Genomic DNA, 14,397 nt, shown 5'->3' on the forward strand with positions numbered 1-14,397 from the left:
TAGATTTTTAAAATTTTCTTATAAATTTTTAACATTCTCTATTGAATTTATTTTTCAAGAATTTTTATTTTTTCCTTCTATAAAATATTTTTTCGGTACCCTTTTTGCTCGTATCCTCCTATGATACAGTTATAATTATCCTATCATTAGGAATGATAGTATGGTACTAAAAGTAGAATAATTTTGTTATATTTCCCAACCCATTTAGCCCACCTTAATATTTTTTTAAATATTTTGATATTTGTCTACAAATTGTAAGTTACTTGTAGCTTCTTTACATTATATAATTCTAGGTTTTTATAGAAAATTTTTTATGTCTGTTGCAATTTTATATATAGTAGTCTAATTAAAAATTTTATAGAAAATTTTTTATGTCTGTTGCAATTTGTGTGACTTTTAATTGAAAACGACAAAGAATATTAGCCCGAAAATGTTAAAACACCTACCAATATTTAACAGCATGGGCCTTTTGATTTTGACGTAATGATAAGTTAAATAATCAAATTCTGGAGAACTAGTATAATTCAAAGAAAACAGACATGCTTGAACAAAGTAATTATAGTGAATCTCTTATATTAATAAAAGAAGATTGTGATGATGTCATTTTCTTTTAAAGAAAAGAAGTGTTATCAAAAAGATCAATATTGAAATAGAAAATAAATTTATAGATTAAAGTTTATTATTGTAATACTATTTCGGAGTTAGAATTATAGAATTAAATAATCAATTTATCATTAGATTTTTAATATAACAAATGTGATTTATATATTACGACTTTTAAGCAAATTGTAATCTTAACACCGAATTTTATTCAGCTACCCGCATAATATGCAGGTTGATTAGCTAGTTAATTGATTAATTAAGCATGAGCATATGTCATATATTTATTTATCTTTTATATTAATAAAACAAGTTTATTTTTAAAAACTATTTTTATATAAAGAATGATATGGCAAACCCTCATATTTTACTAACACAATATTTAAATAGATATGACATCATAATCTTTGTATTTTCATTTTCTTATTGCTTTTTTTTTACCTTAAATATGTTTAATTCCTTTAACTATTTTAAACTTTCATCCATTTTTCTATCCTCACAAAAATAATTTTTAAAACATATATACAATGATAAATGAATAGTAATCAACATTAACATTAAACCTTTTACGGGTTTTTTTCAAAAAAATTTGAATTGTTCAACTTTTTTCTTCTAATATTGTTCTAATATTGATCTGAACGGAAAATGTCTAGATCAGAACCGATTTAACTTCAAAAACCCGGGTTGAACCTGTGTTTAATTAGCTGGTTTTTTTTTGATAAAGCAGGGTGTGCTATTACTAAAAGAAACAATGATGAATTCTTACGCGCGATATGAGATACCGGCCGTTTAAGATATTGAAGTGATATAATAAGTTCATTTCTATATAGCTTTTAAACACGTAAAAGGTTATGATAGAAGAAATAACTATTTACAGTTAAAAACCTACATATGAGTTTTAGCGCGATCCACGTGATCTCTCTCGATTAGGAAGTGCAGTCGAAGCTAGCCTACCCTTATGTTTATCAATGACATTTTCAAAATTACAATGTCGGGTTAAAAAAAAAAAGGTTAACGAAATACATTAACTTCGATGCAAATGTCTATGGATGCTTGATGTCATTAGTGGATCGAATAATGAGGATCCCTAGATAACCCGTCGTATATCTTTTACATATTAATTTACATCAACTTTTTCTAAAATTTACATAATTAAGTCAATATTTTGGATACACTAAACTTTAGCAAAAATGTCCGAATCTTGTAAACATGTAATAAAATAATAATATTATCAAAATCTCTACTTAAAATAATTTATCATAGTATAATGGTTGTAAAATAACATGGTGTTTAAAAAAATCAATCTATCTATTTAAAAAGATAAAAAACAAAAAATACTCCGGCCAAAATTTAATGATATATATAAGGAAAAATGATCCGTACTGCAGACTTTACCTAAGCTTAGGTACTGCCACATTAAAAAAAGTTACATATTAAACCTTTAAATTTAATAAATATACATAACCCCTAAATTTTACATAAACTCCCCTAAATTTTACATAATCACCCCTTACTTTATCTAAGATAGGTACGGCATGTTTTAGCTAACCTTTCCCATAATTATAAGAAAGAAACTTTATTATGTGGGTTTTACTTATTTGCAGTCACGTCCTCTTTCCTGCTCATCTAGACTAGATTCTTGGATTACACACACTCTGACTTTCATACAAAAAAAAAAAACTTAACTGTGTGTTTTTTGTGACTATGTGTGTGTAAGTCAGAAATAGAAAAAACTGAAAGATGCTGACATCACTCACACTCTTCTTCTTCCTCATTGTTTTCATTACATCTTTCACACCTTCTCACCAAGGTTAGTTGTCCTCATTATAATAATATATATATTATATTGTTCTATTTTTATTGGATTTGGATAGATTTGTATCTAATTTATATTCTTACTTACATTTTATTGTATGTAATCTTGTAATTGTAATGTGATGCAAATAAACTTATAGGAATTTATTAGTAAGTTAAATACTAAAGTTGAATAATGTTAATTTGTCTCAATTTGCTTAGTTTCAACTTCCAACTCTATACTAAAAGAGTACCAAATTAGGGCACATTATTTTAGCTTCAAATCACAAATACTAATTGTGTTTGACTTACCTTTGACTTGACTTGTCTCGTTTTGCCATCGTATGTATTAGATGCATCCGGTTACCTTTTTCCATCAGTTAACAAGTGTTTTTACTGATGTAACCGCTTTTTCTATGTTTGCCGCGATGCCCACGACATAAAAAAGTGTCTCGATGTGGGCAATGTGCAAGTTATAGTAGGTCGGATACATATGATGGTCAAAGTTGAAAGCTTGATACTTACAGTAGTGGTTTCGGAGTTAGATACCTCATAGAAAAACAAGAGAAATTTTGATACATTTTTATCCAGTTGACCCGTGGTAATAACCTTTGATGTTTGTAGAAATATTCGTACTTGAAATGAACATTGCGGTTTTGCTGTATGGACTTGAATGTCTTGTCTGTGAATTTTACTTTTAGTTTTTGGATTTGATGAATGCAGCACCATATGCTTTAAGAATTAGTTGTGGAGCTCGAAATGATGTTCACACTGCACCAACGAATACGCTTTGGTATAGAGATTTTGGATATAGTGGAGGGTACTTTACTAACGCGACCCGTCCAAGTTTTATCACTCCTCGACTTTCTACACTTCGTTATTTTCCTTTGTCTGAGGGTCCTGAAAATTGCTATCATATAGATAGGGTGCCTCATGGACACTATTCTGTTAGGGTCTTTTTTGGGTTGGTTAGAGATCCTACTTTTGATAACGAGCCTCTGTTTGATGTATCTGTGGAAGGAACGTTAGTTTACTCGTTGTCTTCGGGTTGGAGTAACCATGATGATGAGCAGGCTTTTGTTGAGGCACTTGTGTTTCTTGATGATGGGACAGCCTCTATTTGTTTCCACAGCACGGGTCACGGAGATCCAGCTGTGCTTTCGATTGAAATTCTTCAAGTTGGGAATAATGCGTACAACTTTGGACCTAGGTGGGGTAAAGGAACGGTTTTAAGAACTCATAAAAGACTAAGTTGTGGAGCTATGAAGCCGAAATTTGATGTCGATTACAGTGGGAATCACTGGGGCGGAGACAGGTTCTGGAATTCCATTACTACTTTTGGCCAGAGTTCTGATAAAGCTATAACCACAACAAAGAGCATCAAGTTATCGCCCAACGTACCAAACTATTACCCGGAAGCTCTTTATCAAACTGGACTTGCTAGTACTGATAATCAGCCTGATCTAACCTACACAATGGATGTGGATCCAAATAGAAATTACTCCATTTGGCTGCATTTTGCAGAGATTGATCCTTTAGTCACAGGGGAGGGACAGCGGGTGTTTGAGATTTTAATAAATGGTGATATTCTATTTGAAGAAATTGATATTGTTAAAATGAGTGGGGGTATAAATAGTGCTCTTGTCCTGAACACGACGGTTGCTGTTAGTGGGAGGAGTTTGACAATAACATTGCAACCTGTAAAAGGCAGTCATACCATAATCAGTGCCATTGAGATCTTTGAAATTGTCAATGCCGAGGCCAAAACTTTAATAGATGAAGGTAACCAGTTTCACATTATTTGTTGTAGGGTAGAAGATTTACACAATTACAAGACTTAAGATTTCCGCAAATAGTTCTTATGATTTGAACTTCCTTTTTCTGTAGTAAGAGCTCTACATAAACTGAAGAGTGCATTGGGTCTTCCTCTTCGTTTTGGTTGGAATGGTGACCCATGTGTTCCGCAGCAGCACCCGTGGAGTGGAGTAGATTGTCAATTTGATAGTGCTAAAGTCAAATGGTTCATTGATGGACTGTAAGCTCTTCTTATGTCTTCACTCAACGTTCTTCTAATATGATTTCTCATATTGATGTGTGTCAAAATCTGTGATAATGTAAAGTTTATAAATCTGTTTTTACTTTGGCATCAGAGGTCTTGACAACCAAGGTTTAAGAGGATCTTTGCCTGATGACATATCCAAGCTAAGTCATCTACAACATATGTAAGTTTAATTGGGATCATCCAAACGCATAATTCAATATTAAATGTGAAATATAGATTCTTTTGCTTTTCTTTCAATATGTATAAAGATCTGCCTAACAATCATATTTGTTGTGCATTTTCAGGAACCTGAGTGAGAATAGCATCCAGGGGCACATTCCTTCTTCACTAGGAAATATTGCTAGTCTAGAAGTACTGTAAGTATAATTTTTTAAAATTTCCTTGACTTTCTTGTGCCAAGTATTCCTGTGTAAGCTACTTGTTGTCTGAACCTAAATTTGCATCGCAGGGACCTTTCATACAATTTCTTCAACGGATCTATTCCTGAAAGCCTTGGAGGTCTGACATCAGTTCGAATATTGTAAGATGCTTCCACTTTTTACATGATTTCTACAGGCAATACCATCTATATATGTGTATATATATATATATATGCATATAATTATATATGAAATATACTCCGGAGTTTGCAGTATAGGTATCACACTAGACCTGCAGTTTCATTATTTATATCCTCGGATTTATATGTTGCAGCTGCCGGTGTGGGGTTAGCCCACTTGGTAGAGGCCTTCCCTCTTGGAGTAAAGACCAAGGTTCAATCCTTGGTAATGGGGTAGTTGAGAATTATTTGATGTATTTAGAAGTGGACTTTTGCTTTTCAAATATAAAATATTGCAGCTGTAGATGTTGGTACCTCAGTATTATCAATGCGAGCAAATTGTTGTATTTCTATATGACTTAAATTGGATTCTTCGTGCTATAATGCTATTTGATGATAGCTGTGGTGCATGCTGTTGCAGGAATCTCAATGGCAACTCTCTCTCTGGGAAAGTCCCAGCTGCATTAGGAGGAAGGCTTTTGCATAGAGCAAGTTTCAAGTATGATTTCCATTCTGACTAATAGTTTAGAGTTGGCAAATTTGGTGGGTTGGGTAACAAGTCAAAATGGGTTTGTGTCAAAACTGAACAAGGAGCGTTGAAGAGGATTGGGCTACGTTATGCTGAGCTTCAATTGCTACGGATGTAATATTTTGTCCATCTTTTTTCGGTTATATAAATAAATAGATTGGTAAACGAAGATAAAAGAAACTATATGATTAGAAAACTATCCAAACTTTCTAATAAAGTGCTTTAGAAGGTTTAATTCAGTTGAAAACACCATGAATGCCTTAAATGACTCTTTTGACCTATTTCCCTTTTAGTTAAATCCTCCACCCCCCTCCCCCTCCCCCAAAACCTGTCCCATGCCTAGTTGTTGCGCAAACAAAAAAAATCAACAAGTGAAACTTGATTTAATAAAATCACATTCCTCCACTGAAATGACACAGTACTTGCAAAGCCTTTTTCTATTATATCTTACAGTTATTAATAGTCCCATTATCTATATTATAGACTCAACAAACAAAATTTCACTTGTCTTCTGAACTGTGTTGTCTAAAACATATGAAGTGGCACATGATCTCCAGTACTGTACAACGCTAGTGAACAAGCTTATGGAAGCAAGTGACAAATTAAGTTTCTGACATATGATGTATATTGGTTGAAATGTAATTTTTAAATATCATATGTGTTAAGTTTGTTATGTATAATTGGGTTTTTGGGACCCGTAGGGTATCCCCATTCCCCGAACTGTCCCCAGTTTTTAAATTTAGTGAATCCTCATCTCTGTCCTCGTCCCCCCATTCAACTCAAGGATTCTTTCAAATCGGGTTTGGATATCAGGTTCGGGAATGAAATTTTTTTGCCTCCCTACATTGGTAGATAAAGTATTAATTATAACCCAAATCCACCTGCTTATTAGTAAATGGCTGTTATTGCTTCCTCCAATAACGCTACTTTAGCTATAGTAGACTATGAGTCTATGATACACCTGAAGAACCCATTATGCCATGTGTTTTAATTGCAATATCGTTATGTATTATGATCTTAGCCTCTTAAAGAATTTGCTGGGACTTCGTTTGTGGACATGTGCAGCTTTACTGATAATAGAGGTCTTTGTGGGATACCTGGACTACCAACTTGCGGGCCTCACCTTTCTGCTGGTGCAAAGATTGGGATCGCCTTAGGTGCATGTGTAGGGCTTCTTCTAATTGCCACTTGCTTGACATGTTGGTGGAAAAGGCGCCAGAACATCCTTCGAACTCAGCAAATTGCAGGTACTAATGATGTAGTATTTACTATATAGCTTTTTGTATTTTTCTCCTATAGACAGAGAAGAGTAAGTTTTTACGTCTGTGATTGCTAATACTTGACCCCTTAAGAGATGATAACCACACAAATCATAGTGTATCCCATTGCAGCGATTTCTAGTTAGAGATCTTTAGTATTAAATAGCAACATCTCATGGACGTAGTGGCCGTCGATAGTAATCTACATATAAAGTCGGTCTTGTCATGGATTGGGAGTAGCAAAATAATTTGTTGGCTTAGCAAACCGCTGCTTCCTCCATCCCCTATGAAAAATTTCTTTTAGGGATATTCCAAAAACTAAAGGTTGCAATTTTACATATGGACTAGTCAACAAGGTTTAAGCTTTTGACCAAAAGGAGTAAACTGTAATCAGGTCAAATTGGTTGAATGTCGCCCAAAGTGTATATATAACAGAACCTCCTAAATCATTTTGTCTGGAAATGTAGATCTATCATCTGCAACACTTAGTTTTAGGAAAGAATTAAGTTGGTCATTTCTTTTATAGAAAAATGTGATACATATTTATTATGTATAAGACGGTAGTTGTTTATAGAAATTTAAGGTGTACGAACAAAGGGTTTTTTGGGTTAACTTGACACAAGGTGTATAGACAAACATTTGTTTTGGGTCAACTCGACCCACCCTGTTTTGGCCCGTACAAATAGTAATCGTTTTGACCTTTTACCACCCCTGCCCCTTTTGCCACCTGTACCTAAAATGAATACAACATTTCTTGCCATTAATTACTTCATTTTAATCTAAAATTACATTCTACCCGTCAATAATGAATAAAGGTGCTCATAGCAATTTGTCCATAACTTCTCATTTTCTTCTTATGAAGTATTTTAGATGTCCCAGTGATACTTGAAGTTCTATTAAAGTATATCCTGAAATGTCATCTTTATTTCTTTATGGACCGAGTATTTAGAGTTACTTTGTATAATCATTTATCTTTGTATGGCTCTTTTATGTGGTAAACAGCAAGAGGCGCTCCTTATGCAAAAGCAAGAACTCAATTCACCCGTGATGTTCAATTATCAAGGCATAACAACAGTCATGACAATGCTAGAACTGCAGCGGAAAATGGGCCTATTCTACTTTCTTGATCACAACTGTCCATCCCGTTACTAAAGCTGAAAACTTAATCATCCCCAGAAAGCATATACATACACACATTACCACTGTAAGCACGTTGATGTTACGAGTTATCTTGGTTTTTTTGTTGATTGTTTAGTGAGGTTGGCTATTTCAACCCTGGAAAGTTGTAGTTGTAGCAAATAGCTACTCTAGGGTTCTCCATTGGGGCGTTAACAGGGTATTAATGAAGAAGATTGTATATTATCCTTTTTTTCTGTTTATTGGAAAGTGGTTTGAGAAGGTCTTCACTTCATTGCAAGTATCGGGTCAAAGGAAAGCCACAACCTTTCTTCCGAGGCTAAAATGTCCCAATCATATTTGAGTATATCGATCCTTGATATGGAAAATATAGACCTTTATAAAAAGAAAAGGAAAAAAAGAAGAGTAAGATAAATTGATATATAAACAAATAGAGATAAACTGATAAGCTGGAATATGAATGAGAAAAGCATGAAGGTATTGCATAGTTTGATAAGGAAACAATAAATGGACTTCACAAGGCCCCATCATGCTTCCATACAAACATGTCCCTATCAAACTTGAAACTTCCATTCACACATTGGTTATGACTTTTTAGTTTTTACACTCCTCAAAAAGCAACTTTTATACAAAAACATTTTCCCCTCAATTTCTTATACTTGCTTTATATTGGTCCCCTTCACACTTCTCTATCTCAACCACTTATTGTTTGCCTTTTAAAACCATGTAATGAAAAAGGAAGCAAAAGCTAAAGTTTAGGATATTGAGAAATGGCCACCTACTTTGCTCTCTATTTTAACTTATATATTACTATGCAATTATTATGTAGATTTTACATATGGTTCAGCAAAGTTTTAAACCTTTTGAACGTATCTTTAATAGATATGTATACAAGATTATGCATATTTGAAGCTCTAAAGTAACACTATATTACAATTTACAAGTAAAAACCAACACACTTCGCAAGCTATTTATAAAAATGCTGGTCTTGGCTTGTACGGTATATGTTTGTGAGTGTGTATCTGCAGAAATTAAGGATGGAAAGTTGTCTTTTTCGTCAATAATCAGTAAAAGCTTTTTGTTTTTCATTGCACTCGTAGATATCGAGTTTGAAACAAGGATGCACATAAACATCATGCATGTTACACTTCAACAGGATGTACCATGAGCAAATTGGTTACATACCTTCTTCATTTTCGATTTTGTATCAACCATATGTAATCTGTAATGATCTTATCTGGATTGCGGTACGTAATGCAAAAAAAAAAAAAAAAAAAAAAGGGAAAAAAAAAAGGAATCTATATATGTTTACTCAATAATCCAAACTTAGGAGAAATAATGGGTAGACACTATTATTGTGTACAAAACTACAAATAACAAATGCTCTTGCTCGCAACCTGGAACGCCATCTATGTGCCATCCAGGAATGGTCCCATCGAGAAACACTTATTGGACTCATGTTCGTACTTTCTATTTTTATTTTAGCAGTTCACCTTATAGGACGGCTGGCGTTTATTGTTATTTTGTTTGTATGAACTTTGGTGTTAAATCATATTTTTGGAAAACTAAGTGATGAAAACCTTCTCTAAATTAAGCTTTGAGTAATAAAAATTGTGTTCATTATACGTTTTGAATTAAAGATGACATATGTTGTGGTTCAATAGATATTGCTCCGATTTCAAAACGCTAAAGAAAACGAAAGAACTATATATGTGGAATAGTCATTAATTTTATGCATATACTACCAAAAGATGCTCACCATTATACGTTTCGAGTTAGCGTTTTGTATAGAATTTGACAAGTGAAAAATGGTATAGTGAGAACTAAAAAAAAAGTTATGATACCTTAACCCACATCAATGGTATTTGGTATTGGTTTCGGTTTTAAGGTCCGTTTATTTTTTAGTCATTAAGTGCTGAATGTATTAACTGACTAAATGTATAAATAATTTTTGTATTTATTAAATAAAAAAATAGACATTGATGGTTATTTTTGTTTATTAAGGAAAAAAAAAAAAAACTTTAACTGAATGAATTAAGTTTTTATTTACTATTATTATATCTATTAATTAAAAAAAAAAACAAGGCCTTAGATTTTTGTCGGTTATAGAGATTTGAAAGGAAAGAAGTTAATCCTTTTATTTTCCATTGAATCCAATCATTTGTCTTTTGATCTTTTCTTTTATTTCAAAAACAAACTCACAAAGCATATCTTGGTACGCAACTTATGGGGTTGACGATATGGAAGATGTAAATATATAGCTTTGAAGTCAGATGAGACTATGAGAGTATTCACAAATTACTAAGTTTTTGACATCCTTTGGTGTGTATATATAATTTTTATGGTTTTACTTGTAAATACTTTAGCCTTTATATGTATATGTTTATGAGTTTTTTCTTTATAAACTTTTTACTAATTTAACTCAATCTTTTTCATCTTATATATTTGATTCTGACAAATGTTTAGTTTAATCTAATGTAAATTGTCTTTGAGATTTAATACAATTGGAAATTTAATGGCTTTATGTCTTTCAGCCAAATATTGGTCACGGATTCGAAACCTTTAAAATGCATATTGGGAAATCTTTGCCATTGAGGTGGGACATGAGGGTTTTCTGTAGTATTTAATTGGTTTCCTCCAGAACGGTTGTAAAACTTTCACTGTCGGTAATGCTCTCGGATTGACTGTGCTAGTGACGTGGTCGATCTCTATCGTACGATGAAGAGGTAATACCTAAAATTAATGTAAGTTGGAAAGAATTTTTAGAAAAAGATTTTAGAATAATGTGATCGAAAATTCGAAATATAAATATAGTGATACGTGCGGTGATGACATCATTAGGAGTAGTGGTGTTCTAAAGAGTAAAATGTTACCTAAAATACCGGAATGGATTATGAATAAGTGGAAGCCCCCACACGCTCTCATCTTTTCTTCCAACACTCTCTTTTTGACGCCGTCAACTACTTTTCGCAACCCCCATTAAGTTTCATATTTTCATATTACATCCTCTGATTTTCTTAAACTACGTTTTTAATCCTAATGTCTTACTTTTCATCAACAAAAAGGCCTTCTTTTTTTTTTAACTCAATTCCTAGTTTCAACATTCCGATTTATTTGTCCATTGACTCATAAGATATACGGTTTAAACATCTAATCATCTTTACCAAATTATAATTTTGTTTTTCATTTAATGTATTTACTCTTTCTTTTCAAAAATTAGTTTCAGTTTAGACATGCTGAAGGTCATTTTAATTAACAATTTGTTTGACCTCCAACACCCTGCTCATGAAATATACCTTGAGATTAAACTCGAACCCAAGACCTTGGGAAAAACTCACATTCGGGGCTCATATACTGGATTTAAAAGATACCTCAAGCCAACTCACCTAAGTAGAGTTGGTTATTGAATGTATTTACTATTTCCTTTACCAGTTTAATTTTTATTTTCGAAGAAACCAGCAGGATAATTAATTGGGAAATGATTAATTATCCTAACAAAGTAGAATAAAAATCCTCATAATTTTAGCTGATAACATGTTAAAATCAAAAGGCAAAATTAAAAAAGAGAATTAGTGGATATCACATGTCACTTTGTTATAGTTTTAGGATGATTTTTATGTTAATTTTTAAGATGATTATTATTTTTCTTATTAATTATAATATGGATTAGAAGTTATATGGGCTAATTACTCAGATATATCTAATTATTCTAAAATCAAATAACTAAAAAGTAAATGTACTATGAAAATAGGATAATCTTCAAGATGATACGTTAATGTAAAAAGGCAAGTATTACAAATTTTTCAATCTTATACTCTATTTGATGCCAAAAGAATATCATATTTTTGTTTTTTCTGCGTTTGAACATTTATATATTTACACTATTATATAATGGATAATATAAAGTATTTATATTGTCTTGTTTTACTAAATTAAACACTTATATAATTATGTAGTACTCCTTCCGTCCCACTAAATATGTTCACTTTCAAATTTTTAAAGTTTTTTTTCTTACAACTTTGATTTTTGAATATCTTTGTTTGTGTTATATAATATTTGATGAAAATTATATGAATTAATTGAGTTTTACATATGTTTACATCATTATAACTTTTATCGAGTATTATACAACACAAATAAGAATATTCAAGGTCAAAATTACACAAATTTGATTTTGAGTATTTAAAAGTGTACACATTTAGTGGGACGGGAGGAGTATCAATTTGATATATTATAATTTATTTTTATAACTTGTAATTTTAAAAATAAATAGTTTTTAAATTATTTATAAAATTAAATAAATCAATTCATAAACAATTATTAAACATTGCTAAAAAAACATTAATCATGGTGTATTGCATAAATAGTATGCTAGTACTTTCTTAAGAAAAAACAATCATCGTAATAAGAACATTTTAAAGCAACTAATTAAAGTACATCGTTTACTCATATGATTAATTATTTGTAACAAAATCTGATGATTAACATTTCGTTATTTTTACATCCACTTAAGAAAAAGTTTTAATGTAGATAATGTTGGTATTTGGGGAACTAACATTATGTGAATTTAGCTAAAAAGTAAAAACAATAACCATCAAACACAAACAAAAAGTCATTTATAAAAAGCAAAAAAGAAAGAAAAAAACAAAAACAAACATCCAAACGACATCGTTTTCACATGAAACAAATTTGCCAATCCCATTTCACCTACAACCAAATAGGTGGCGGCTCATTTAAATCTATACCCAGTCCACGCCGGGAACTCTCCGCCGCCGGCGACTCACCGGACCCACCAACCAACACAGCCGAGCACCACCCACCACCGATCACTTGTCTCACCGGCGGCGGTGCCATCCACCTGATATGTTGCCCAGAAGGAAAACTATTTAAGTCCAACGACAAAGACGGCAACGGTGGCGGCGCCGGCGCCGGGAAGTTTGTTTTAGCTTTAGGACCACGTAGAGACCTTGCAGCTCCGTCGTACGCCATGGCAGCTTCTTCCGGCGTGTCAAAAGTGCCTAACCAAACACGGGTTTTCTTCCATGGATCACGTATCTCCGCCGCGTACCGCCCCCACGGCCGCTTCCGTACTCCGCGGTAGTGTCCCGGAGTTGCCATTTTAAAAATATCTTTGAATCTTGATGAAACTATATATATAAATATATAATATTGATAGATATAATATTGTTTAGAAAAACTGTGTGGTGTGTTTTTTTTAAGTGAAATGAAAGAGTGTAAAAGTGGGAGAATCTTGAAAGTAAGAAAAATATTGAAAATGGATGGATGTGTTTTTTAGTGTGTGTTTGTGGGGGTGTAATAAAAAAGGAGTGAAAAAGCGGCAGGGGGGAGGACCCACGTATCACCCGTAATCGACGGCTAGATGATACACGTACAAGATAAGGATCGCTTATTGGCTAGTTGTTACGTTTGATTTAGTTGTACATTGTGTAGTGATGGTTGTATATTGATTTAGGTGTGTGAGATTTAGGTTTGGAAACTATAAGAATCGTCTTTGATTGTTTCCTTAGGTTAGGGAACATAGGTGATGGATATGATAAAGGGTGGCTAATTGCTTGTTTGTGATTTTCTTTTGATTCCTTACTTTGATGGAGTCTTTCTTTTTATCACATCCGTTGATCTAGCACTTATGTTTTTTTTTTGGAAGAAAGGATTTATATATATGAAAATGATAAATGGATGGTTAATGACGGTTTAAGGATTCATAATACGAGCATAATACTCGCGCAATGTTACGACGGTGGTGGGAAGGACGGTCTAGTGAGGTCGATGATGGTACTATTGGTGGTGGTGGCGGTGATGCTACTATTGATTGTGGTAGCGGTATCAAGTGGTATATATTGATATAATCGTGATAGTGGAATATTTAAAAGATAAAGGCTTAAAGTGTCAATTATTAAAATAAAGGCTTAGAGTGTAAATTAATTTATTAAGGGCAAATTTTGTATTTTATAAAAACTCATTCCATTGTGGGTGTTTATAAGGGTAATTTAGTAATTTTGTATGTAACTATTGTGTAACTATTTCTAAAAATGGAGGACATGATATTTTAATAAAGGAGTATAGATAAATTGTTATTAAAATTTGTATTATTTATGCGAAAATTCAGATAGTGGTCTTTAATTTATAAAATATTACTCCCTTCGTCTTATTTTAAATGTTTTATTATGACTTTTAACGTTTTCTTCTTTTAACTTTGATAGTAAATACTTTTTGTTTGCATCATATAACATTTTATATAAAATATATGAATGGATTTAGGCTTTAATGTATTTTTTGTTACCAAAAGTTTCACCAACTAATATATTGTACAAATAAAATTATATACGGCCAAAGTTAAATGATTTTTAAAGTGAAAATAAGATAATTAAAATGGAACAGATAGAGTAGTTTTCATACGTGTAATAACCTTCTAATGACAATCCTTATGGTTGTTATTATCATTTTTTATAAATATATC

General features: G+C 32.3%; 2 protein-coding genes across 2 annotated transcripts; one reads left to right on the forward strand and one right to left on the reverse strand.

The window, feature by feature from the left end:
• The first annotated feature begins 2,253 nt into the window (after positions 1 to 2,253).
• On the forward strand, positions 2,254 to 8,193 carry LOC122595576 (receptor-like protein 4). Its single transcript, XM_043767961.1, has 9 exons — positions 2,254 to 2,410; positions 3,118 to 4,176; positions 4,282 to 4,429; positions 4,545 to 4,616; positions 4,741 to 4,812; positions 4,905 to 4,976; positions 5,416 to 5,493; positions 6,589 to 6,770; positions 7,785 to 8,193. The coding sequence occupies exons 1-9, from the start codon at positions 2,341 to 2,343 to the stop codon at positions 7,907 to 7,909; spliced, it is 1,878 nt and encodes a 625-aa protein (XP_043623896.1). The 5' UTR covers positions 2,254 to 2,340; the 3' UTR covers positions 7,910 to 8,193.
• Positions 8,194 to 12,513: 4,320 nt separating this feature from the next.
• On the reverse strand, positions 12,514 to 13,222 carry LOC122597946 (ethylene-responsive transcription factor 12-like). The gene has a single exon (XM_043770540.1). The coding sequence runs from the start codon at positions 13,035 to 13,037 to the stop codon at positions 12,627 to 12,629; it is 411 nt and encodes a 136-aa protein (XP_043626475.1). The 5' UTR covers positions 13,038 to 13,222; the 3' UTR covers positions 12,514 to 12,626.
• Between the last annotated feature and the right edge of the window lie 1,175 nt (positions 13,223 to 14,397).

This window comes from Erigeron canadensis, chromosome 4 (genome assembly GCF_010389155.1).
Source record: "Erigeron canadensis isolate Cc75 chromosome 4, C_canadensis_v1, whole genome shotgun sequence".
NCBI classification, from domain to species: domain Eukaryota; kingdom Viridiplantae; phylum Streptophyta; class Magnoliopsida; order Asterales; family Asteraceae; genus Erigeron; species Erigeron canadensis.